The 25,649-nt window shown below is 46.8% G+C and overlaps 1 protein-coding gene and 1 pseudogene across 1 annotated transcript; both read right to left on the reverse strand.

Moving 5' to 3' along the window:
• Nucleotides 1-6,382: 6,382 nt before the first annotated feature.
• On the reverse strand, nucleotides 6,383-6,521 carry LOC144105820 (U2 spliceosomal RNA; annotated as a pseudogene).
• A 7,026-nt stretch (nucleotides 6,522-13,547) lies between these two features.
• Nucleotides 13,548-25,225, reverse strand: LOC144105425 (juvenile hormone acid O-methyltransferase-like). The gene is made up of 4 exons (XM_077638540.1): nucleotides 25,132-25,225; nucleotides 19,655-20,262; nucleotides 18,358-18,517; nucleotides 13,548-13,819 (listed from the first exon to the last, which is right to left on the reverse strand). Exons 1-4 carry the CDS (start codon nucleotides 25,208-25,210, stop codon nucleotides 13,653-13,655), a joined length of 1,014 nt encoding a protein of 337 aa, XP_077494666.1. The 5' UTR covers nucleotides 25,211-25,225; the 3' UTR covers nucleotides 13,548-13,652.
• Between the last annotated feature and the right edge of the window lie 424 nt (nucleotides 25,226-25,649).

Raw genomic sequence — 25,649 nt, forward strand, 5'->3', positions numbered from 1 at the left:
AACAACTTTTCTATTTTTTGGGAGTGGTCAGATATTTGTGAAAATGTTTCTTTTAAGCAAATATTTATAGATAAGCACATCTGAAGTTAGAGTATGACGCGAAACTTCTTTACAAGCAGAAGACGGAGAAACAGTCTTAAGACCTAATTTTGTCTCTTTAGCATGCAGGTATTTGGAGTCTGAGCAACCCCACGAGGGTTTCCTGGTTCGAATTGGTGTGTTAATGACGCCCTTCTGTGAGGATTTCACCGATGTGAATAATACGATTATCTTTTGTAGCGAGAGCTACACTACGCTAGCTCTTCGAGCCCTCAGCGTGGCATCCCTTGAGCTCCGTGGCTCGTCACGTGGTGCGGAGCAGCTGCTTCCGCCGGCGGCGCGCCGGCGCAACCGAGTGGGGTGGGGATTGAGTGGAGAGGGGGAGAGTGAATCTACGTCCAGAGACGAAGATGAAGAAGGAGCGCCCAGCGAAACGGAGCGCCGAAAGGCTTACTTTGTAATTCGGCTGAGCGAGTTCCACTCGGCCAGATGTAGCTCTCGCGTCACTCCAGGCTTAACCACAGCTAAACCATAGCCATTTTAAATTGACGTTAAAGCATCGCGCTGGTGAGATAGACCCGGAAGGGTAAACGGCTGTTAAGAAGTGCCGATCTTTATTGTAGTCAAGTTGGTGGTCTTAAGCAGCCTAATATTTAAGCATTGAAAGGCTGTTAACTAGGCGCACTGTCAGGCACGACTATTGGTGCACACTGTTAATACGTCTTGGATCAAAAGTGCGATGTGGGCTGGTTGAAAGATGTCTTCGGGCTGGAAGTGAACCCGTTTTTTAGTGACCAACAGACCAGCCATGGCACTTTTTACCCAAGCATTTTCTTATTCCCCAATTCAACACCATTTTTCATCATCACCATTATCGTCTTTTATTCGCCAAGAAAGGCAAAGAATTGAACCTTTTGTACGCGAAACAACTGCACGTGTTCCCAAAGAGCAGTACCCTGCGTCAGCGGCCGTAAGCGGAGAAAAGTAATGTGTGCTCTTTTTTTTGTCGAGTTACCACAAGCTTGTGAAACGCTTGTATGTGAAAAAAAGTTATTTATATCTGAGTCTGAAGTAGGAACATAACGGGGAACTATTCCGCACAGAAACCGAAGATGCCTTATCAAAACTGCCCATTTTTTTTCGACCGCAAGTGAACATCTTTAGACGAGTGAAAATAAGGGAGAGGTGTGATTGTATTTCTTCTGTTGTGAACACATTAGGAACGCACGTAAACACACATTTTCAATAACACGTTTGGAACACATGTAAATATCAATTATGGAGAGAATTAATAGAGGCGTTTCCCATATTTTACTATAAATACACGACTGTGGTGCAGTCGTACGTTACTTTGATTGCAGCTGAAGAATCTTGGTTCCCTTTTGCTCTAATGTTCTTAGTTTAGATTCTGCGCTAATAGATGCCTTGTGTTGAGCTGCCTATGATCGTGTTTTCGTTAAATGCTATTACAACGTATGCTTCTCCCTGCGGTAAAGTTTTAACGAACTTTTTTCTCAACAGCTCCTACCTAAACCTTTGGCTCGATTCGAAGAAGGGACATAAATGGGGAAGAAGTAAAGTGCTGAAACGATAATGGTTGCCGGAAATTTCTCCTGTAGAACTAGTTCCCTTCGGCTGTGGCACTTCTGGCTTCATTGCATAGACATATTGTTTTGTTATTTGTTATATTAATTTAATATTTACTTTTTCTGTTTCTTTGTTTATATATCTCCTTCTCTCTTCAATACTTCCTGCGGGCGCTGCAGCTTCGTATGTACGGTAAATGAAAGGCGTAACTTGGTGTCGATCTCCACTCCTCTGATACGCTTATTGGAGTGTATTGACTACGAGAGCGCACTGTGTTATCGAACCAAAAGCGTTTGCAAATAAGGTCAGGACACACGACCGGAACTAAATAATGTGAATGTAGCTGTAAACTTTCCTAAAAAATACGGGAGGCTGCACGCCGTCGAGCTACAGTGGTTGATATACTCATTTCTGACGAAGAAGTCGGTTGGTTGTCAGATATGTTTCTGAAATAAAATTCAAAAGTAAAGTTTATTTTAATTTAAAGCGCGTGCCTAGTATCTTCTTGCAACAGTCTAAGTGCTTGACGTGAAAAAAAAATATACCGAGAAAAAGTGCGTCGGTAGTCGAGTGCCCTATTATTTGCTTAGAACCGTTTATGCGCTTGCCGTTGAAACAAAATTCTGCTTATTCGGCAGAATTAACTGGTTAAATTTCTGTTTCTAAAAGAAAGTACGCGATGCTATAAAGCAGGCATCATCGTCATCATTAGCCTGACCACGCCCACTGCAAGGCAAATGCCTCTCCCATATCTTACCTATTAACCCTGTACTGGGTCAGCCGTGGCCGCCTTGAAATAGAAATATGCTTAAGCTAAAGAAACCGACTCTTGGGTGCATATCAAAGTTTGATTACTCTGTTAGTTAATTACGGCATTGGAAAGCCGAACGCATAACTGGAGGGTAAAAATCAAGAATATGCACTCAACTGGAAAGTTGGGCGAGTTGAATCAGATTCTTGGTGAAAGTGACGCGAAAGACGTGGACGGAAGGAGGAAGCAAGACATGACATGAGCGTTGTTTCGCAACTATATATTTATTGGAAGCAGTTATCGGAAGATATCAATAAAGGCTTCCAAAAATATTTTGTTGCGCAATAGCGCTTGTTTTGGGTCTTGATTCTTCCTTTCGTCCACGTTTTCTGTGCTTTTACGACGAAGCAATATGCCCGGAGTAGTTTCAACATCGGTCATGAAATTTTGGTGGCGCGAACTTTACGAAAACTAAGAAGGCACAGGACACACGCCGTTATTATGACGGTTTTATTGGAAAGGAAGTTGACACCTGAATACGGTGCAAACATGACAATAAGTAAACCTGAGATTTATAAACTGAAGCTCAACTAACCAAGAAAACAAAATTTCAATCTTCGAAGACGGCATATTTTCTTCCTTTCACACACACTTCACAACCGCCGGGTCCTACCCCGTGGTCCACTACGCTACCGAGCGCACGCCGGCCACGTCGGGCTTTGCTCTGAGGGAGTAAAGGAACGACACTCTGGCCGACACAAACATGAATTTATCTCTACAACAACAATAACGCCAGCTGGCAACAAAACAAGCTAAGGAATCGAGGTCGCCCGACTAGCCAGCAAAGTTAAGAGCGAATGATCGCCCACGCTGGGGCAGGGGATACTCTACGGCTGGACGAGACGAGATGCGGGAGAACGTTCTTGCCCATGAGGCCTCGTCCCGCTGGCGGAGAGTGGAGCGCCGCGGGCGACACGTCCACTCGCGACGACGTCCCAGCCAAGAAAGTGTGTCGTCTTCCTCGGGCCATCTGTGGCGCTCGTGTCGCTGCTACGCCGGCGCCCTCTCTTGTTAATTAGGGTAACTACAGGGATAGTCACGGGACGCGCCCCTCCTCGAGTTGAGGCTGTTGCTGCAGGGTGTATCGCGGGAAAGCAAACAAAAAGGGGACGGCGGGGCGAGTTTGTGACTCACAATCTAGGTGACACAAAATGTTTCAAACGGAGAACATGACACGTGGTAATTTGGGTGGAAAGCTGTCACTACAGACAAGCAACAGAGCAGAAAATGCAGACAGAAAAGAAGCACCAATATAGAAACCGGGTAAAGAGCAAGCGAAGTGACTTACATGTGTTTTCTTTTTAATTGTGATTGTGTGCCCCACCTGAGAAACCCGTTCGAGCTCGTTTAAAGAGTTCGCATTCCCGAGAAAATGTTTCTTATTGAAAAAAAGGCAGAAACAGGTCTTTTGACCCAAGACACGTATATCGTTTCTTGAATTGATCTTAACTATAAACCTGATGTGCTAATTGGATGCGCTGCGCCACGTATAATTTTAATTCACTTGATCATGGCTATAAACCCGACGTTCCAATCAGACGCACTAACGCAAACCCGCCGGCCAAAGTAAGTGGAAGGTGACTCCGTAAAAATAAAATATTTTTCTTCAAATCCTAAGCGTTAGGTCGAGATTTATCGATTTACTTTGTAATCCGCACAATCACAATTAGGTGGCATATATAGGTTTAATAATGCAACGAATGAGGACGATGAAATTAAATTTTTTCGCTAACATTGCCTTCTATTTACTATTGACAGCATCTGTGAAGCCTTTGTCAAAGTATACAGCCCATGGGGTCTGCTGCTGAACCGTGCAATGCGGCTGCCATTCTCATGAAGGCGGGAGGAACTTAAAGGGACTCTGAAATCCCTTCCGAAGAGAGAACATTAACTCACTTAATCACTGCACTGTGTTCCCATGAAAACCAGAGCCAAATAATACTCTTCTACACGCAGCAGACGACCCACAATTACGCGTCAAAGTTGGCGAGCCCTTCCCGGCGACTTTTTCATGCTCGCACCCTCCTCCGTCCCACGCATCTGCGTAGACATGGTGAGAGGTGGCCATTGGTTAGATTCTTACAGACCTCAGGCAGCTACCGTGGCCGCGGCCAATAAGCCGCTTATCTCCGGCGGGTCGGGAAGCTCCGCTCCCAGAGGGGGGTCGGCGAAGGAGCGCTTACCTTCCAGCGTGCAAAAATTGACGAGAGGAGAGAAAAATGCGCGAAGGCGCTGAAATTCAAATTTTAACTACAGATAACTGATCTTCTACAACGCGCATTTAAAAAATCCTTGCTGGACACTATTCGTGAAGCGGCGTGCTTCAATATCCCAGGCATGCCGCAACTTTATTAGATCCCCCTTCACAGCCCCTTTAAGTCCTCAACCCTATATATCAAGCTTACGACTGTCAAATGGGCTTAAGAACCCCGCTACTCGGGTTGGAAGCAAATCTCTTGGGCTGTATATTTGTGAGGAAGAGTGTACATACAAAACGTTTATTGCATGTCCACGGGCCCCGCCGCGGTGGCTCAGTGGTTAGGGCGCTCGACTACTGATCCGGAGTTCCCGGGTTCGAACCCGACCGCGGCGGCTGCGTTTTTATGGAGGAAAAACGCTAAGGCGCCCGTGTGCTGTGCGATGTCAGTGCACGCTAAAGATCCCCAGGAGGTCGAAATTATTCCGGAGCCCTCCACTACGGCACCTCTCTCTTCCTTTCTTCTTTCACTCCCTCCTTTACCCTTCCCTTACGGCGCGGTTCAGGTGTCCTACGATATATGAGACAGATACTGCGCCATTTCCTTTCCCCCAAAACCAATTATTATTATTATTATGTCCACGGCTAACATCGAATTCAACCACCTTGCTGCCTCCACAATCCACACACATTAAGCCGCTATCGCAGGAAACGAAGATTGTAGGGGTTTCTAAGGTAGTCAAATTCTTTGCGAGTACATTTGTCTCCTATGCCTCCGCAATGTTTCGCCATTTCGTGCATTTTACTGTCTCGCGGTTCACAATAAACTGTTTGAAGTTAGCACTCATGTGTGTTGTTTTGCTACTCTTATGTCATGCGCTACCAACAAGCCCAAACTGCCACCTTCTTAATGCAAACTAGGTCAACCTGATTGCCATGCGGCGAGAGGGTGGGAACGTTTGCGGTCTGCTGGGCAACGAGTGCGCAAACACATCAGCTCTTAGAGCCGCCGCGGTGGCACAGTGGTTATGCCGCTCGGCTGCTGACCCGAAAGATGCGGGCTGTATCCCGGCCGCGGCGGTCGAATTTCGACGGAGGCGAAATTCCAGAGGCCCGTGTACTGTGCGATGTCAGTGCACGTTAAAGAACCACAGCTGGTCGAAATTTCCGGAGACCTTCACTACTGCGTCCTTCATAGCCTGCGTCGCTTTTGAACGTTAAACCCAAAAAACAAACAAACAAGCAAACAAACAAGCAAAGAAACAAGCAAACAAACAAACGAACAATCTAAGCTCTTAGAAAAAAAAAATGGAGGACGCTTAACCTTCGCCTTTAAGAGTGGAACGCAACAGTGTGTTGCAGCACTGCCAGGCAGTCCACGGAACGCCATCGCCCGTTCGGCGCAACGCCTTGCCCGTTAGACAAATTGCTCTGCTACGTACGGTGAAACGGACGCGCGCAGCGGCAAACCACGTAGAAGCGCTGCCAGGCGCCTTGCCGTAACGCGCGAGACTCAAGTTGCAGTCGTAGTTCGTCCGCACATCGTTCTCGACAAACCCGATGCCACGAACGCCAGCATCGCTTCCGCGCTGAACGAACAGGTCTGTCTGTCTCTTGTTGCGAGGAAGAAATAAAAGGAAAGTGCACAGGCCTGCCCACTGGCTCAAGCCGAGCCTCAATCGCTACCACGTGCAGATAGTAGGAGAGTTGAAAGATGTGATAGAAAGACAGGATAGTAAATACGCGCTAAAGACAAGGCCGATCCCGGAGGTAGTGCAATACCGGGCCAACCGGTGGCGGGAGTGAAGCAACCTTCAAACTCTCCGCCACATTTCCAAAAATAAGTCCAATTGGACCCGTAACAGATACTCTACGGGGTCCGGACATTCTGAACGAACGGGCAGCAAGCCGCAAGCTTCGTGGTGAACGCGCTTTCGATATGCGCTGCGTTGTTCGCCGCTCACCGCGTGATTCCTGCGTGTACGCACGGCCCCACTGCGCCCAAACGAAAGATATGTCAGACGTGCCACTTCCTTTCCTTAAACTCAATTTTCATTTCATTTTCCTTTCCTTATGGCGCGGTTCGTGTGTTCACAAAGATACATGAGACAGGCCTCACTTCCTTTCCTTAAAACCAATTTTCATTTCATTTACCTTCCCTCCGGGTCCGGGTTGCCCACCGTCCTGGTTGCCCACCGAAATATCTGACAGGCGTCCCTTCCTTTCCTTGCGCTGCCGTCGCGCGCTATTTGTTGGGGCAGTGGCATACATTGCAAGGAGGAGGAGGAGGAATTTTCTGGTCACAGCCGGCGCCGACGACACCGGCTTTTCTGCGACAAGAGCTCCTTAACGCTGCCGCGTTAATCACTTTAATTCATGTGCAAATATTACGCGTAAACAATGCGCCCAGGAACACTCATGCTTTCGAATTCCCACACGTAAGCACTCTTTTAAATGTCTCTGCGAAATTATTTAGTGCGAAAGCACTACTTCGCTTGCAATCCTGAAAAAGCCGGTGTGTCTCCACAGCCTGGATTTTTGAGCTTTGAGATGACTTGAATACAACGTGGCTAGGGGAAGGTCACATGGTACGAAAGCCTAGAAGAAATTCGCTTGGAGGGCAATGTAATTCAATGTCGAGGAAAGAGTCAAACGAATTCGAAAGACAAGGCAGTGTTTTGGCTGTAGGGAAGCTAATTCGAAACCAAGTGCTTTCGTTCCTCATACACGATTTCACGGTGTTAAAACTCTGTCATTATTTTTGTTACGTTGCTGCGAGTTTCTTGTGAGAGGACGTTTGTGCCGGGTGCAAGAGGGTGGATGTCTTCAGTAAGATAGAGGTGGGCTGAGGGTGGTTACTAATGGGCTTCTAGTTGCGGAAGCTATATGCTTGAGGATGAAAAATCGGGCTACTCCTAGAGGGCCAAGGTGAATGCGTTCTTCTTATCGGTTTAAGATGTGTGGTGGGTGGCGCTTCTGTAGGGGGAAGGTGGAACTGGGTGGAAGGTGGTGCTTCACGTCGTTGCTCTGAGACCATACCGTAGGTTTCATTCATTTGCTCTCACACGTGGTGGTGGTAGTGGTTTTATTAAAAATAATAGTAAAAAGGAAGGAAAAGATTTTTGCTAGCCCCGGCATCTGCCATCGATACTGAAGCACCTGAGCTGGGGCAGCCATTTTGCAGAATGGCCTTATCTCTGAGGTCTCAGTGAAAACACCTCATTGGCTGTAACAGCAGTCCTTTATTTGTCTTAAATAAAGAAATCTCAGCTACTTGCAGCATACTCTGCAACGAAAAGCCGCCAATTCGTAATGTACACAAATAAGCACAAAGTATTTCAAAGAGGCGACCGAGCTATTCATAAGTAGGCAAGAAAAAATTGCATTGTTGGCGCGTCATTCAACACATAATTTGGGCCGCTCATGGCCGCCCATCAATGGTGTCTCTTTTTAGTGTGAACTGCAAGGATAGCTTTGTTTTTGCAGAGACAGCTATGTAGAGGCATCCTTTCGTATTACACGTGGCTGTGAGTGAAATGGACTGTGTTAGAAAAGCCCCATAACAATTTGCTATACTGAAATTAGTCGTGCGCTGAGATTACATAAGCGGCATGCATACCTATCTGCTAGTAGTGCCGTGTGCATAACTGAGAGAGTATTCAGTATTCTGAACGACATTTGGTACATTAGTTCTGCGGCAAACATCACGAGAGACACCGTCGTGCGTGTTTACACGAAGAACACTGCAGAGCGCAGAGGGTGCAAGTGCGACATTTCTTTCGCAATGCCGAACTGCTTTAGAGGGCTGGATTATTCTCCATATTTAGGCGGGTGCATATCAGTTTACTGTAAATAAAAAAGGAAAAATATATCGTTCTTAGCATAACGTGGGATACCGACGTCATTGATCAAACAGAAAATAAAGAATGTTTTGCATTAGTTAAAACATACATGCAAAGTAAAAAGAGCGATTTGATTTTCATGACGGCACAATCCGTCGTAATCTGTTTATTCGAGCAGCCAAAGGAGAAATTTCAAGAGGAGGCAAATCAGGCATTCTACTACAAACCTGTGGCTGCCACAGCCTGCAGAAGCCAGCAATGTTTAGGGAAATCTATCAACTCGATGCTCAGCTCACTCGGCACGATGATTTCATCACTGCAATTTTAAAGAGTAAACTCTTCAAGGACGCTTCTCACACTGCTAACAGTACCTTGCTCAGGGCTGGTAGGTGAGAGAAATTATGCCTAACTGGAATGCCGTCCAGCAACATGAAGGGCTCGCGGAACGGACAGATTCCTTGGTTCCGTTCCTGTATGACGCATCTTGGCTCAAGCGGACAGCCCTGTCGTGCTTGGCAGCCATACGCAAGCAGTCTCGTATTGTCGGCGTGGTTAACTCGTCCTTGGAGTATCCTCTGTAGATGACGCTTGACTGGGTTGAGCCTTCTTCCAGGACACCCGATGTTGCAGACGCCTTGGCGTCGCAGGCTGCGACCCTCCCAGCGTCCAAGTGCTGCAGTTTAAAGCTCGTTCAGGGTGTCTGGGTGATTGGCTCGTCGCGTTGCCGTCACCATGGCGGTCATTTCGCTGTAGACAGCAAGGGACAGGATGCCTATCAAGCAAGCATAGACAATTCGACGGTATCCGGTGCGCTGGCGGTGCTGTGACCCGGATGCCGAAGTAGCGAGGAGTGATGCCAGCACAAACATTGCTTCCCGAGCCACGTCGTGGGCGAAATTTGCCGCTGCACAGAGTGAGCTGAGTGATGCCCCATGCAGACCAAGGTGATGGCCCCTCCCCAGTCGGAGTATGAAAGGACTGCGAACACGGACCGAGAACGGGTATCATTGGCTCGGGCGTAAAAGGTGTCGTAGTTGACGTCAACTTCGGCGAATGAAAAGAAATTCGGTGCGTTGCCGTCGAGACATGTTTGACTGATCGAAATGTCGATTTACCCGCCAATTATGAAAGACATCGATTGGGGGACGCTGAAATAAACGGAATAAGTCAGCGACACGTTCTTGTTGCACAACACGTTACCCAGGAACCTGTAGCGGAGTTCATCGCACAGTGATGGCTTCTCAGTCGGCGGACCAGGTGCCTTCTTCGCATTCTTGTATCGGGGTAGATACAAACAACCAACACTGATCTCAGTTACGGAGAAACGGTCCTTTTGCGGAACCCAGGTCAACTGAGACAAGGCGCGTAAGCTCAGATGTTCCCTTGCAGTGTAGAATACTGGCTTTCATGACTTCTCTGAGTAAATGAAAGCGCTGCCCCGTCCGCAAGCGGAGAGGCCCAGCACGGATAACTATATTGGAGGCGAGATTTCTTCGTGCCTTTCTCTTTCGGTGAGAAGCATGGAGTTTTCTCACATGAGAACCCAGTGAACCGCAGCGTGAAAAGCATATCTCGAATCAAAGAGCCGGTAGAATAGCCACCATTTTATCCTGAGACTCGGCACAATGGCTAAGTTCTTTCGTCCCGGTTGTGCATTGTCGTTCAAGAAATTCCTGAATCCATCTTTGATGCACATCCAGGCAGTTTTTTTGGATTGTAGCAGTTGTGACCACAGCACGTCGGCTTGGTTCCTAAATAGAAAGGTCGACACCACTGCAACGTACATTTCGCTGGGAGCCAGTCTCTGAAGGATGTCTTTGGATTCGATGTACGTGTCGCAGCCTTCGGCTTGGCGAACTCTAATGACATAAACGGACAAAACCAAAGTGCCCAACGCGGGAGACGTCGAGGAAACGTGTTGCTCTGTGTCCTGTCTAGCGGGGTCTTAAATCGTTGTGGACTTATGACGTGAACAGGAATCCTTCTGTATCTTGTAGCTCTGCTTGGTGGTCTCCTTTCACGTCGCACCAGGTGATCGCGTATGGACTGAGAGAAAATAAAGAAACGTGCAATAACTGTGTCGCACTGAAGAGGTGCAGCTATTTACTTATTCGATTCAAACATATTTTATGGAAGCGAAGGGGACCACATCTCTCAATTGCGTTTTTCATGGACATCTCTTGACACAAAAACAGTAAATAATTCTAAAACACAGAGACAATACGCAAATACAATTTGAATGAGTACGAAAGACGACAACGAAAGGATCTCCTTGCCAGTTTTTTTTGTATGATTTTCAATTATCTAGGGCATTCCAAACGACGAGCCTTTCTACTCAATTTCATGTCCTGGAAGCCAAAAGAGGTTGTGGTTACAAGAAAAATAGTACATTGTATAGAAATCGTCATGGCGCGATGAAATAAGGAATAAAAAGGCCCCTTTCATTTCTATTCAAACTTTCTGTCCTGTTCGTTCTTGAGGAGATAGCTGTTGTATCATTTTGTGGCTTTAGAGATATTTTCATATATATAGAACACATACGGCAGGTATTTTGTGTATGGACATATATTACGGATTGAAATAAATAACTGACCACGGGTTTATGATTACCCCGGAATTTCAGTGACTAATTATTTGAAAGCGTCTATGCCAGCCGAGAGTAAGGAATGCAATGAAACTGCGCTAGGATAGCGAGCTGGCTACAGGTCACATCCGTAAAGCTTTCTTCTCCTACGTAAGATATTTGCGGGCTTTGTCTTTGCATGGTGTTGCATGCTGTTTATGGGCGCCTTCTGATTACTTAACTTAATCGCGAACAGCTGTGCGGGTTATACTTTACAACAACAGCTCATAAATTTTTCCCGGTGTACCTGGGTGTACGCCTCCATCGAAACGCAAAGGCGCCCGTGTGCTGTGCAATGTCTGTGCACGCTTAAGATCACCAGATGGTCGAAATTATTCCGGAGCCCTACACTGCGGCACCTCTTTCTTACTTTCTTCTCTCAGGTCCTTCTATTTCCTTTCCTCCAAGACCAATATTAATTTTGTAGACTGGGAACTAGACAATTTGCTTCGGGAAACCGTCCCTGGGGTCTGTGCAGTGTGCCGGGGCAACACCTCCTAGTATATAGGGGGGTGTTGGCCTTGAACGCGATCAAATTAAAGAACGCAAATGAAAACAATCACACCTCTTTCCTCCTTTCTTCTTTCACCCCTTCCTTTATCTCTTTCCTTACGGTGCGGTTCCGGTGTCCACCGACATATGTGAGTAGTAGTAGAAAACATTTATTCCAAAAAGGTAGGATAGAGAGGCGAAAATACAGATTTTGGGTGGAGTCCTTATTTCAGGACCCCAATGTCCACCGCAGTTGCTCTTGCTTGTGATATCAGCTTTCGCTGCGTCGCCAAGTCAGAGCTGAGCAGGGCAGACTCCCACTGTTCCTCGGAGTGATGTTTGTCTAGTTCGCGGGGCTTGGGACCGGAGCAGCCCCATGTTACATGATATGTTGTTGGAATTCCACCACACCAGGGGCAGATGCTTTCATATCTGTCGGGGAAGATGATGTAAAACTTGTGTAGGTTAGGAAAGGTGTTCGTCTGTAGTTGTCGCCATTCCCTCGCCTCTGCCGCCGTTAGCTTACGCTGTGGTGGGGTATAGACTTGTCTTTGGAGAAGGAGGAGGCGCTCGCCGTACGTAGAGGGGAGAGGGGTGAGGTCGGGGAGGTTAGTCGCTCGGTTAGTATATCCTCGAGCTAGACTGTCCGCGGCCTCGTTTCCCTCGAGCCCCTCGTGCCCAGGAGTCCAAGAGACAATTACTGCGCCATTTTCTTTCCTTAGCAACCAATTTCCATTTATTAAAGTGCGAATAAGGCAACACTGTAAACTAAACTACTTGGTTCGGGAAAACAGCCCTGGGGTCCCTGAAGTGTGCCGAGAACGCGATCAAACTGAATAACGTAAATGAAAACAAACTGAGTATGCACGTGAGCATATAGACGCCAAAGAGGCCTGCGAGACGCCCAACCTAGCAATCGGCGGAGAATAGTCAAGACGGGCCTGCTACTACGAACCGCTAATGCCAATCATCTTTGGCTGATTAATGCGCTGAGTTGGTTAGCTTTGGTAAACTTGTCTTTAGCTGTACAGTTTTTGTGGCAGCTATATAGGTTTCCTTTGTAGCCATAGGGGCTAATGGGCATTTTACTCGTTTACTGCAAATCTACTTCACCTGGCGGATTCCACTAAATATTGAACCAATGCCATGCCCATTTCGAGTTGTTGAATTCACTCTCTTCCTACCATCTGATCCGGAAGCCAACTGGTTTGCTCAGTTGGTATAGCTACTGACAGGCACAGGCGGTTCTGGGCTGGAATCCCGGAGCAGGACAAACTTTACTTCTAGGGCGAGGATTGTAATAAAGCTATACAGCGCTTCATTGGAGTCGTATTGGTGTACTTGATTGGATGCTGATGAGTAAATACCCTATAGTTACAAATACCCTTTACCATTGGGTATTAATCTAAACATCGGAGCAAAACTGAAGTTAATGGTTAAATATTCTCAGCGCCCGCAGTGCCCCACTGGCTGCTGCATTTAGCTGATGAGCACGTGTTCAATTCTCGACCCTGCCAGCCACATTGTTATAGAGGAAAAATTCAAGAAACGCCGTTGTATTTAAATCTGAGTGAAGTTTCTATAACCGCGGGTTAAGTGAATTAATCTGGATCCCTCAACTGTGTTGGCCGCAGCCTGCAATTTCGCACAGCAACTCAAAACTTCCGAGTTTTACGCAGCGGTGTGAGTTAACAGGATTAAGAAACTTCCTTGTAGAGAGCTTATTAATGGAGATCACCCAAGATGTATCGTCCACTTTTCTCTCAGAGTCAAAGCGGCAGGTGAAGCTGGGAATCGAACCTGCAACTTCAAGGTCTGTAGCACTACGCTGCAATTTCTTGGTCCCTGTGCCATCTCGCCACCCCAGATTTGTATAACGCGCTTTATGCAGAGTAATGGAAAGAAAAGTTATTGAAAGCCAATACCAGTTTTTATTAAAAGCTATCCAAGCTAAAAGAACCGAGAGCATTTCTTTATGACCGTACAAAAGATAGAGGATTCGCATGTTTGGTCAACGCAGCAAGCCTTCCGCTCTGCAGTGGTGGTAGGTAGTGTGTGATGCTAGAGGTTCCGAGTCCTGGTCGCCATGATGCTGTACATGCGAAAGCGCGATTGGTCCATCTCATGGCCGCGCAGTTTCTTGACGAGCATCCTGACGTCCTCGAACAGCTGCGCTTTTTCCTCGACAGAAACCAGACCGGCGATGGGGACCATGTCCTTGTGCTGCCCTGCGAAACAAGGGAACGAAACTGGAGTGCCACATTGCAATTCTAAACAACGTAGAATTATGCCTTTATGACAAGTGTGCTAAGGAAAATAGGCATAATAAACACGTCGTTATAAGTGACCCACTAATAGCCCTTGATGTCAGAGCTGATGTGGCGTGTTTTTATAGCTAACTGGGCGAGTTCAAGATCAGCGTAGTACATAACAACATGTCATAGATAAAGCTAAAAAGGATGTAGCTTAAGTGGTGATTGCGGACTAAAAGTATCTAAAAGCCGGTTCGCGTGCTTGCTGCATTCATATGCATCATGTAATGTCGAAATGAATTTCTGATACTAAAAATGAAACTGGGAAACAAAAATGGACATCGTAAACACATCTGCGTGCAGAACTACAAGAAGGTGTAAAGGAAAAAAAATTGCTGGTGGAATAGCATTGCTTAGGGCCGTTGCACGATCACTATTTTGCGGCTTCCGCTCGGTGAGCGGACGACGGATCGCTCAGTGCACACAATAGGCGTGCGCCCCGTCCGGCGGCCGGGTGGAAAGATGGTCAATTTCAACTTTCGAGCGGATGAGCGGGTCCGGTCGTCGAGCGGATTGCAGCTATTGGCTGCTTTTTACGTGACGTCAGTGACGTCTCATGCCCGTCCACCTCGCTTCAGCGGGGCCAGATGGCCGTTCGTCGAACTGGGGAGTGAGGCCTAGGCGGTGGCAGCTATGCAGCGAAGTATACATAGCTCTACACTGTGGAGTTGAGAGAGCGCCTCTTCAAACCGACGCGAGGCCTACGCGTTGGCGGTGTCCCGAAATGTTTGTATGAAGCTGTATGTCGTTGCTGCAGGCGTTCCTAATTCCTGCGAGGATCATCACGGACAGTGGCGAGTAACACCTGCCACGGTGAATTTCTTGTGTGTTCATGAGCTGCATAACACAGTGGCAAGTGTCCGCGTAGTGAACGTGATTGCGATCGGAGCGAGTGATTTTACGTCAAGGCAGCTAAATGTGCATGTGCCAATGCTCACTACGGAAGCCGTGTTTTCCGAATGCTGAAATCATCTTGGCGTTGTGCAGGTAGTCGCATTTGTTGCGATGGTTTCAGTGATTTCAACCGAAGTGACCACATGACGTTGTTTCTGCTACGTATTCATTACCATTTTGTTCGCGATTCGTGCGGGCACTGTGCTCGAGAACTGCCATGTGTGCGACGTGACACGATTTTGGCTACACGGCCATCGGAGTGTTTTCTGCGGCGACAAAAGCAGCCACGCCATTATTCTCTGCCTTGGTGCTGCATTCAACACATTTTATGATGATGGGTGCTCGGGTTACGACTTGCCGGCGGCACTGTGTATTACGTGTGAAAACATCGGTGTGCAGTGAAGATGCATCTTCGGTAGTGTCACTTCTTGTTATTCCTGTCGGCTCTGCGGACAGTTGTCTGCAATAAATATGTGCGTGCTGAATGGGTGACTGAACACTTCATGTAGCCATTTCGGTTTAGGTTGTGACAACATGGTATAAGCAATTACGAACAAGAATCAATGCCGCATTGAAATGCGTCTGGTTCACAGTGTAGAATCTCCAACATGTGCCAACTGATAAGTATGTTTTTCAATGAGCATTTCACACGATGTTACGCAAGAAAAAAACTGTGGCAGCAGCTTATACGATCAAAAGTATCCACAGCGCAAGTTGGGCATAATGAGTCTTGAAGAAAAACAAAATTATAAATTAATAAGACCTTTCTCATTGATGTTTTTTCTTTTTTCTTTGACAAATGCTCGGCAATCTGAAGTTGAGTGGGATCTTGGTTTTCGTTGTAGTCAGAAAAATGCGGTGATCTTGAAGTGTCCCATGAGCCATGACAGTGTTTGTTGATTTTGCTCGTGAACTGAGCTTTACTGGTGTTAAGCGGTTGTTCAGCAGCATTGCCTGGTTCAGCTGCACCAGTTTGTTTAACAATACATTTTCGAAGCCTTGAGAAGAAGTGATCATCGATGCACATTCAAACGTCCACCTGCTGCCTTCATTTGCCTGTGACTGCTTGCTACAGACATGATTACTTGTCTGCTGAGTGACGGCTATGGAGAGCACAATCAGCTGTGTGTCGGCAGTGTAGAACGCTTCCCAGATTTCCTTAATCCTCCTTGTATTTTATACATGCAAGAATTTATGTTCTCACATATAGATGCATATTTGCACCTTCCTCAGTGATTGGCTAGGTTTCCTGGCACACTTGTCCATCCACATTTGTGTGGTCACAACAGTACCATTCCTGCAGACATTCAAAGCTACAAAGGCAAGGCTTATTTCAGTTCTTTGAAGTGTGCTAAGCACAGTTTCATTGTGGTTTGCTCTGTAATGCCGACTTTGCCCCATTTCTGGGTCCTGTAGTATCAATGAAACCATGCACCGGTCGAGGTGGAGACCGCGTTTAATTGAATCCCATTGCCTTACTCCTCGGATTGAATGAAATGGCTGTTGCTGCTCGCACTACCAGATGCCCCGCTTTTCACCGGCGCCTAGGTCTGTTCTTGCCTGCCTTGCATGCATGAAACGGTAGCACTGCATTATTCTTATCGTTTTTGGTGTGTTCTGTATAAAAATTGCTGACCTAGCATTGTGGGCTGCGGGTAGGCATCTGTGAGGTTATAAGTGAGCGGTTCTGTTGTTTTATTTTTAAGCAGCTTAAATCTACGCCAGGATGGGAGTCGCCGAGGCGCGACAGTGATTTTTACACTAGACAAATAATTGCTTTGGCTACCAGAAACTGCACGAGCTGAAGTCGGTGTGCGTGACAGTTTACAGGTTAGCATAAAATTCTGTGCAGACAGTGCGGCAAGCAGTGTGATGGCAATTCCAGTGTGTAAGAAAGGTATATGATTCAGACAGCGGTTGATTTGTCTGCTCAAATCCAATGTTTTAAGTCTTTCCACTCTACACATTAATGTGACAAGAACACATGGGACAACGGGCTATACGCATTCTTGTTCTGTCCACTCTGATCAGCAAGTTTTCATGTTATAAAAGCGTAAGTGCATTAAAAAAGGTTTTTTCCCCTGAAATACTGTCAGTACTTTGAGTCCATACTAATGAGGCCTCTACTAACCAGGCCTGGCTGTATATATAAAGATATGGTTAGTTTTTTTAGTTCTGGTGATGACGCAAGCCATTAATACGCGTTATTTAGCTATGGGACAAAGCAAGCACATTTGTCTTGCAAAAAGGATTGGCGTTATCTGACACCACTTTTAAACAGCAGACTGCAAAATGAGCAATGTGGAGCTGGCAAAGCTACCTCAGAGGCTTCAGGCAAACACCGGCTTTTTCTGGCTTGCTAGTCAAATAATACTTTGGTACTAAACAATTGGGCGTCAATTACATTGCACGCATGCAATTATACAAGCGGATTTTGCAAAAATTTACTGGACAATCAAACATATCACGATATTCTGCGGAAGCAGTTGATTCACCCTCGAGGTCTGCGTCAACGATATTTTTGTAATATGTGCTTTTACTTAATGCGAAGGCTTCACACAAGCGACAGAATTTCATCTGAAGAGCGAGAGTGGGTCGGCGGTTCGAAATGGGTTGGAGAGGTGGGTCGAGGGAAAGCGCCGTGTGATGTTCAAGCCGAAGTGGTCCTCGCTTGGCCTGAAGGCTTCACTTCAACAGACATCACAATGTAGGATTGCTTTCAGGAAAAAATGAAATCAGACCCTAAACCGAAACGCACGTTGTGGTGAGCTCAGATACATGACGTAAAAATTGTTTTCATGTAGAGCAACTCAAGGGGAGGTAGTGATGCACTCAGCTAGACAGACCTGTCGGCGTTTTGTGCTTCGCAGGGAGATCAAGGCATTGCGAAGCTCTTTGAACCTGTGGGGCGTCTACCTGGCGGCGGGTGACCCGACTATCAACAGCTTTGTTTTAGAAAACATGCAGCGGAGCGCACTTTTTCTTCTTCTGCACAACTTCTGCTTTCTTCTCCGAAGTTACAGCTATAGAAACAAAATATTTAGAATGCCTAGTCTAGATCTAAACCTACTAAATAGGCTTTGCTCTACACGACAATAATTTTATCTCGCAATAATTTCTAAAAGCTCACTTTCTTGGCGTAGGGCGCCCTGGAAGCAACAAAGCGACATAAGACATACAATCAAAATGTGCACTCGGCGTTTGGAACGCGCTAGCCAACAGGCGGCTACAACTTATAACCTTTGCCACTTGGTTCATTAGGGTAGCCTCCCATTGCTGTGATTCTAGCTGCTGCTACCGACATTAAGACAAACTACCAGGCCAAATGCCCAGCAAGTCGTATCAAAACATGAGGACATCGACCGTCCGTGGTTATAGGAGAAGTAAGTCAATGAAGCCCGTGCGCCGCAACAGCCAGTCAAACATATGTCCGCACGAAGTTACTATCTCTATCCTTGCCGAGAACACAACGGTAGGCAAGGCAGTGTGAAAAGGAAAGATCCTGTGGACAGAATTGAAAACAGCGTGAACCCTTTGTAAGTCATCCAAGTGTGACTTACTGGTTATGTCCTCTTCCGAGCACCGGTACATTGTCCCTGACCTGCGCAGATCAAAGCTGGTCGGCGTGAGCCCAGCGTCGTGCAGCAGCGACAACATGTACTCAACCTGCTCATGCTCCTCGGTCATGTTTTCGCTTTCCGGAACGAAAGACAGCAGGTCCTGCATGAGGAATTCGACATTAGCAAAGCACTGTCACACTGCCCTTGATGCTAATCAGGCTAAAACAAAAAGGAAAGAGGGCAGATGATATTCATCTTCAATATTCGCACCACTTCCGAGTTACGAAGCAAGGACTGGCAATGCACGGCGTTAAAAGGGAAGGCGCGAGCTAACAACTAGTCGTTACAGCAGATCATGGAGGAAACAAAGAACTCAGAAGTCGTTACGTCACATTTTTTGAACCCGGCTCCCTCCTGCGTCCTCCCTACTTGGCCGCAGATTCAGCGCGCTTGGGCATGAACATTTGGCAATGCAGCAGACGACGCCGCTGCGTCCAGCGTTACTGTTGGCTGTTGACACCCGATAGTCCTTGCGAAATCGCGTGACTTCCGGCACACTTTTTGGCGTGCAGCTCAGATAACAAGGGCATTTCCCGAGGTTTGCTTCCTCCATGGAGCAGATGCTTTGGTGAGTTGGTATGCCATTAAACTGCGCGTACTCAGCGGGGACGGAAAAGAAGGCACTCAAGGGCGGGCACCCTTCGCTTTCTGTCTTCGCTTTTGTCTCCATTGAGTACGAGATGTGTATTATGGGTGCCTCTGAAAGAGTTATGTATATATTTGTCACTAATTGGGCGCTTTAGTGAACCTTTTCTTAATAATAATAATAATAATAATAATAATAATAATAATAATAATAATAATAATAATAATAATAATAATAATTGGTTTTTGGGGAAAGGGTTTGCCGCAGTATCTGTCTCATATATCGTTGGACACCTGAACCGCGCCGTAAGGGATGGGATAAAGGAGGGAGTCAAAGAAGGAAGAAAGAGGTGCCGTAGTGGAGGGCTCCGGAATAATATCGACCACCTGGGGTCTTTAACGTGCACTGACATCGCATAGAACACGGGCGCCTTAGCGTTCTTCCTCCACAAAAACACAGCTGCCGCGGTCGGGTTTGAACTCGGGAATCAGTAGCCGAGCGCCCTAACCACTGAGCCACCGCGGCGGATATACGCCGAATTTATGACGTACTAGGACACTTGACTTTGATGCCTCGATACCGCCGCTTTGTGAAGCATTTGACAGCGAGAAACAGCACATAAGACAGTGAAACGACCGCAAGCCCGCATACCTCAGAATACTTCGCCCAGCGCTCCATGCCAGCCAGGATCCTCCAACATGCGGTCGCCAGGTTAGAAGCGGGGAACAGCAGGAGACATTGTCCGCCCGGCATCAGAAGCTCGGAGATGTTTTGCAGAGCAATGTCCTGGTCCCTGACCCCCTGGAGGTAGTAGAAGGAGTACACCCTTTGGAAGCGGCCGTAGCGTTGGAGGAAGTCGGCCACGCCATCGCCTGCAATGTCCTGCTTCTGGTATTCGATCTTCTCGTGGCCAGAGTGACGCCTGGCGTAATCTATCGTGTCCGATGACCTGTCGATGCCGATTATCCTCCGGCAAGGAAAGCAACCGGGCAGCAGGCAGTGCCGCGTGAAGTCGCCGGTCCCGCAACCGACATCCAGGAACTGCGTAACGTTCCACTCGGGGGAGAACAGAGGCCAGCAACATTCGAGCACGGGGTGGGAGAACAGAGTCTCGCAGTCGTGGAGCACGGCCTTGCTGCGCTTTCGTTGTACTTCATTTTGCATGGCGTATATTGCTTCGAAGAGGCGCGGTGATTTTTTCCGGGCGCCCTTTGATCCGGGAACTTCTGTCGTCTCTTCGAAATTATCCTTAACCGAGGCTGAAAAGTAAGAAGGGTAATAAAAAAGGAAAGGGTTTAATCATATGGCTGCCTCATTGTTCTTTGCCTTAACCTCTCTGCCTCGGTGTTTTCTTCGTTCTGAATGACCCCGTGTTTTGTTTCCATGTCTTTCCGAATGATTTGGTTTGGTTTATGAGGGTTTAACGTCCCAAAGCGACTCAGGCTATGAGGGACGCCGTAGTGAAGGGCTCCGGAAATTTCGACCACCGGGGGTTCTTTAACGTGCACTGACATCGCACAGTACACGGGCCTCTGGAATTTCGCCTCCATCGAAATTCGACCGCCGCGGCCGGGATCGAACCCGCGTCTTCCGGGCCAGCAGCCGAGCGCCATAACCACTATGCCACCCGGGCGGCTTTTCCGACTGGTTTCATTATACAAGGTGTTCCAGTTAGCTTTAGCCACGGTTTAAAGATATGCTGCGGTACTCTAAAACGATGTGGCCCGATGCATGTTGCTGGCTATTGTGTGGGGCAAGTCACACTATTCTCGTACTGTAGTTAACTGTATAAATAGTCGAGATTAATAAACTGACTTCACAAGCAAAGAACGTAGGTGAAAGTTGCGATGAGAGAGTTGTAGAACGGTCCACTAAACGTCTGAATGAACAGTTTCTAAATTTCCATCTACTCTGCATTACCTTTTTTTTCGCTCACTGCAGATGCCCGCAAAATAAAAAAAAATACCACGCGACATGCCCGCTTGTGTGCCGCGTTTACTGTACTCTCAAACGTTCCACGTAGGTATGAACAGATCATTTTGACGGGTGTGCTGCCGCTGAACCGCTGACAGGGCTGTGAGGCAGGCACTTGATGTGCGATTTACGCCAGCACAATCGATAACGGCTGCGTCTGCTTATCGCTATCACGAAACGCGGCGAGGGAAGCATACCGCTGGAGTAATATGCTGCTGCGCTGCTGCATCACTGCCCTGCAGCCTTTTAAGCCATAGCTCACCGGGATGAATGGTCTATTCGCTTCTACGCGGAACGTTTGAGAGCCCTGTAATCGCGGCGTGCAAGCAGGAATGTCACGTAGTATTTGTTTGCATCTCGCGGGCATCTGTAGTGCGCGACAAAAAGCTAATAGGCAATAGATGGAAAGTTAGAAACCTTTCATAAGGGCGTTCTTCGGACCGTTCTACAAATTTCTCATTAGAACTTTTCGCCTATCTTGATTGCGTGTGAAGTTGGTTAATTATTCAAATCAAATCAAATCAGTTTATTCAAACATCCTGAGATGCTTAGGGGCACGGACAGAAAGCCAAAGGTGGCTTGACGAGGTCCGTGCTCCTTACTGGGCATACAGGGGAAAACGCGGAATGCATGAAATACAGGCAATGAATTAGCAGAAAACGCAGCTGCCCACAAGGCAGAAAGGCGTACAAAATAAACGAAAAATGTAGGTAACAAAAGGCAAACGAGCCTGAGGTTTCCGGAGCATGAAAAAATGTAGTGTACAGAAGTGGCTGAGAATAAAAAATGCAACAGCAAGAAAGTGAAGTGAAGAAAGAGTTATGCATTTAAACAAATACAGAAAATAGTTCGGCTTGCTCCATACATTCATCAGTGACATGCATCTGGTCGCGCTGCCCTAGAGTGGAGCGGCATATTTTTAAACCCTGGCTAACGTTAGCTTGGACGCCCTGTATATGTGTTGTGTTGTGTTTTATGGCACATAGGCAACTAAGGCCATCATGCGCCAAGCACAACCCTGTATATCCTGGGTCAGTCGAAGCTTGGAATACGCAGAAGCTAATCGCCAGGCTCGCTGACTGTTTGCCCTTCTTGGGGAAAATGCGTTGCAAAATGCCTGAAATGGGTGGAACGCAGTCAGAAAGACGCAATACGCTTTAGGAGAGCGCACGCCAATGGCTTCAATAATAATAATAATAATAATAATAATAATAATAATAATAATAATAATAATAATAATAATAATAATAATAATAATAATAATAATAATAATAATAATAATAATAATAATAATAATAATAATAATAATAATAATAATAATAATAATAATAATAATAATTGAGGAAGGAATGAATTTGGGCAGCGCATGTAATGCGATGGCAAGATAACCAACCCCTAGTCCTTGAAGGACTATAGGCAGCAAATTTTTGCTTGCGTGCTTTCTTGTTTCAAGTCAGGTGTTAGACATTCGTATACATGGAGCACCCTGCGGTATTCGTGTAAAACCGCTAAACAATTTATAATTGCATTACTTCTTGACGCTGTTTCGGTTTCGTTTTCATCTACCGAACGGAGACTGTGAAGTCAAGTTGATGTTTTGGTGCCGTGATTCACAAGAAAATCTCTAATATAATCGCTGACAGGTCTTTTTTTGTCATTCCATGTCTTGGAATGGGCTGAATTAAATGTCGTAGCGAATTAATACTATATATCAGTGATTAAATTACTGATTTTTCTAGTACATCACGTGACCACATAAACTTGACGTAACAGCCGTCGTTCGGTCGATGAAATCGAAAATGAAACAGTATGAGAGAATTGATTAATAAATTATTTAGCGGATGTAGGCTGATACCACCGGGTAATCCATTTATTCTAATGCCTAGCGCGCCACTTGAGAGAAGAAAGCGAGCAACTATATTAGGTGTCGGTTGTTCTTTAATCGTAATGAATTGGATTCCAAGAGAAGGCAAGCGTAGCAGTGGGCGGCAGAAGGGTTGGAGGGCGGATGAGATTAGGAATATTACGGGCATACGGTAGGCGCAGCTGGCAAAGGACAGGGTTAATCGGAGACACGTGGAAGAGGCCTTTGCCCTGCAGTGGACGCAGTCAAAGTAATGATGAGGACGTCAATGGCTAGGCTAAGGCTTAACTGAAAATTTTATTTAAACCGAGTCGCCAAATAACGGAGCCCCGCATACGTCAGCGCCAGACCAAATATTGAAGGTTCAAGCTGGAGATTACAAAAAGCAATTTTTAGTTTTCAGTTCCTTCAATGGTGCACTTATACTGTACTTTACGTGCTTTACTCCTATTCTGTTTGCTGCATGCGCTGTTCTATTTCTTGGCGCCTAAAGTCCCTCAATAATTTAATAGCTTAGATTGAGCTTATGGCGGCCTGACTTTGGGCGACATCTGCCAGGTGCTGCGTCGACGACTCGTCGGTCAGTGGGCGGATCGGCAGATATGCCTTCTCTGACGCACCAGCCGACACCAGCACTGGAGACCTTGCGAAACCTTCAGAATAGACGACGACCTGACTATTCGCTTTTGTCTATACGTTATCCGTATCAGAAACAAGCGAATCGAGCGACTACATTTCATATGTTACACCCATCGACATGCAATCACCAGCGGTACGAGTAGGCCTAGCCAGTCCGCGGTGCTTGATGTGCAATTTTGGCGATTGTGGAGAGCGAGTTCTCAAGTTTTCACGAATACCAATGGTCATCAAGCACAGTTTTGACAAACAGTGACCAGAAATCGGCGATTTTTGTTCATCTTCGGACGTGCATACATGAATCGGAATGAGCCACAGTTAGGCGCTCTGACCCAGTCTGCACACTGCAGGCGCCCGGCCGCAGTCGTCGGCGTCGCTCGTGGACAACAAATTAAGCCGCTTTAATTATTGCAAATGGGCGCCGAGCAAACTTCTAAAAAATCAATTTGAAGTCAAGTTGGACACATTGGAAAAAAGAAGTTACAGCGAGCGAGACGCCGAACCTACGTGGTGTCAAGAACCTCGCTATGAAGCTTTCTCCAGACTGGCGCTCGCAATCATCGAGGATTCTTGCAGAGTTATCGCACTGCGTTAGCACTGCAGTGCGCAAAACAGACGAGATTGCTCATCCTAAGTAGAATGTAGCTTACATTTCAGGCCGAACGAACACACCATTGCTACCTGTACACATGCAGATATATGTAAACAAAATTAACGCTGAGGTACAGAATTCTTCATTGGCGCATTCCTGGGGGAATTACGTCTCGCGCGGTAAATGCCGAAACCTCAAGAATTATCTTGAAGTATTCATTTATCGAAAGCAAGGACTGTTTGCTAAACAAGCAGCAGACAAAAAGCGAGCGTCAGGTACCGACATCAGCAGCCACGGGACCCGGAACAGTCTCTGGACGCGGCTGTGCGCTCTAAGCGATGTGAACACATGCATCGTGCCGTAATGCGACCGGGAGATCGGCCAAGTGACGCGTGTTCAGCTACGGGCCGCCGCCACAGACGTCCGCCGACCATCGGCGTATTGCGGCAAAGCTAAATACAACGCATAAAATGGGTTGGCATACCGGTGTCCCTTGCTTGCTTTGGTTCTCTCAACATATCGCCGTACGGACAAAGTTTTTCGACACTTCGAAAGGTACTGTTATGCACAGCGTGTCTATGAGATTAGACGACGCAACGGTCCATGTGTTACAACTTTTGGGGCCCACGTGACCAGGGTTGCTGCTCTTCTCTGGGTGTTGCGTCATAGCACTCTCCGCGCTCAGAAACCGATACCGCTCAGTATAAATATAATAAAACATTATTCACCGCGCATAGCTGAATCGCGGAGCGTCTATCACGCGTCTGGGGGCAATACCAAACGTTTGAAACAAAGAACGTAAAAACAAAACATTTGGGGCTCCCACCCCTTCAAGATTACCCTTTTAATTTGCAACGTATTATAACAATGCCTAAAAGAGCAGGTACCCATTAGAAAAAGACACTTTTTACTCGTTAGAACAGCAAACTTCTTTCTTCAGGCTGACATATTTTTGTTGCGTTTTAGGGACACTGCCCGTGAAGTTTGTCAAATCGGATGACCACGAAGTTATGGAGAGCGACAGCCTCTCTCTGGGATTCGAAGAAATGTTGATATCCTTACCAGACGTCCTTATGCTTCGGGACAGCTTCTGTAGCTGGTTGGGCTTTGGTGTCCGCGACAACACCTTGAGCGTCCACATCGCTAGCAGCAGTTCGTCAGCTGTTTGAAGTGAGGAAACGAGATGGACGCCACATTAGACGAAATTTTTCCCCCGACTCAACTCGCCGCATTCACCAACAATGTGTTGTCGTTAGCAATGTGCATAGAACAACAAAGAATGGTGTGTGGCAGCTAGCCGCATAGACCTGTTTATCAGGCTGCTGTGTCCTTCATTGTGTTTGAATTGAATGTGCACTGAACTTCTTTAATGACAGTGATCTGTTTCTTCAACCCCCATGATTACATTCTAGTGTCTGCAGCCACTACATCATTTTTGTGCTAATTTTAGAGTGCAACTCTTATGCACTCGTTCGTGGGTTGAGGCGCTTCGCCGCCGTTGGTTTAACCCAGCCAAACCATAAAGAAGAACAAGTGCCGCGACTGGGATTCGAACCTACGGCGGCAGGGGCAAATCAGCT

Source organism: Amblyomma americanum, chromosome 9 (genome assembly GCF_052857255.1).
Source record: "Amblyomma americanum isolate KBUSLIRL-KWMA chromosome 9, ASM5285725v1, whole genome shotgun sequence".
Classification (NCBI taxonomy): domain Eukaryota; kingdom Metazoa; phylum Arthropoda; class Arachnida; order Ixodida; family Ixodidae; genus Amblyomma; species Amblyomma americanum.

What these genes read in the sequence shown, in the direction of transcription:
- LOC144105425 (XM_077638540.1), bottom strand. Translation starts at nt 25,210, where the DNA reads ATGTGGACGCTCAAGGTGTTGTCGCGGACACCAAAGCCCAACCAGCTA. An exon ending in GCTGGGCGAAGTATTCTGAG is followed by an intron (nt 18,518 to 19,654) that starts GTATGCGGGCTT and finishes TTCCTCATGCAG; the next exon opens with GACCTGCTGTCTTTCGTTCC. An exon ending in CTCGGAAGAGGACATAACCA is followed by an intron (nt 13,820 to 18,357) that starts GTAAGTCACACT and finishes CTTGTTTCGCAG; the next exon opens with GGCAGCACAAGGACATGGTC.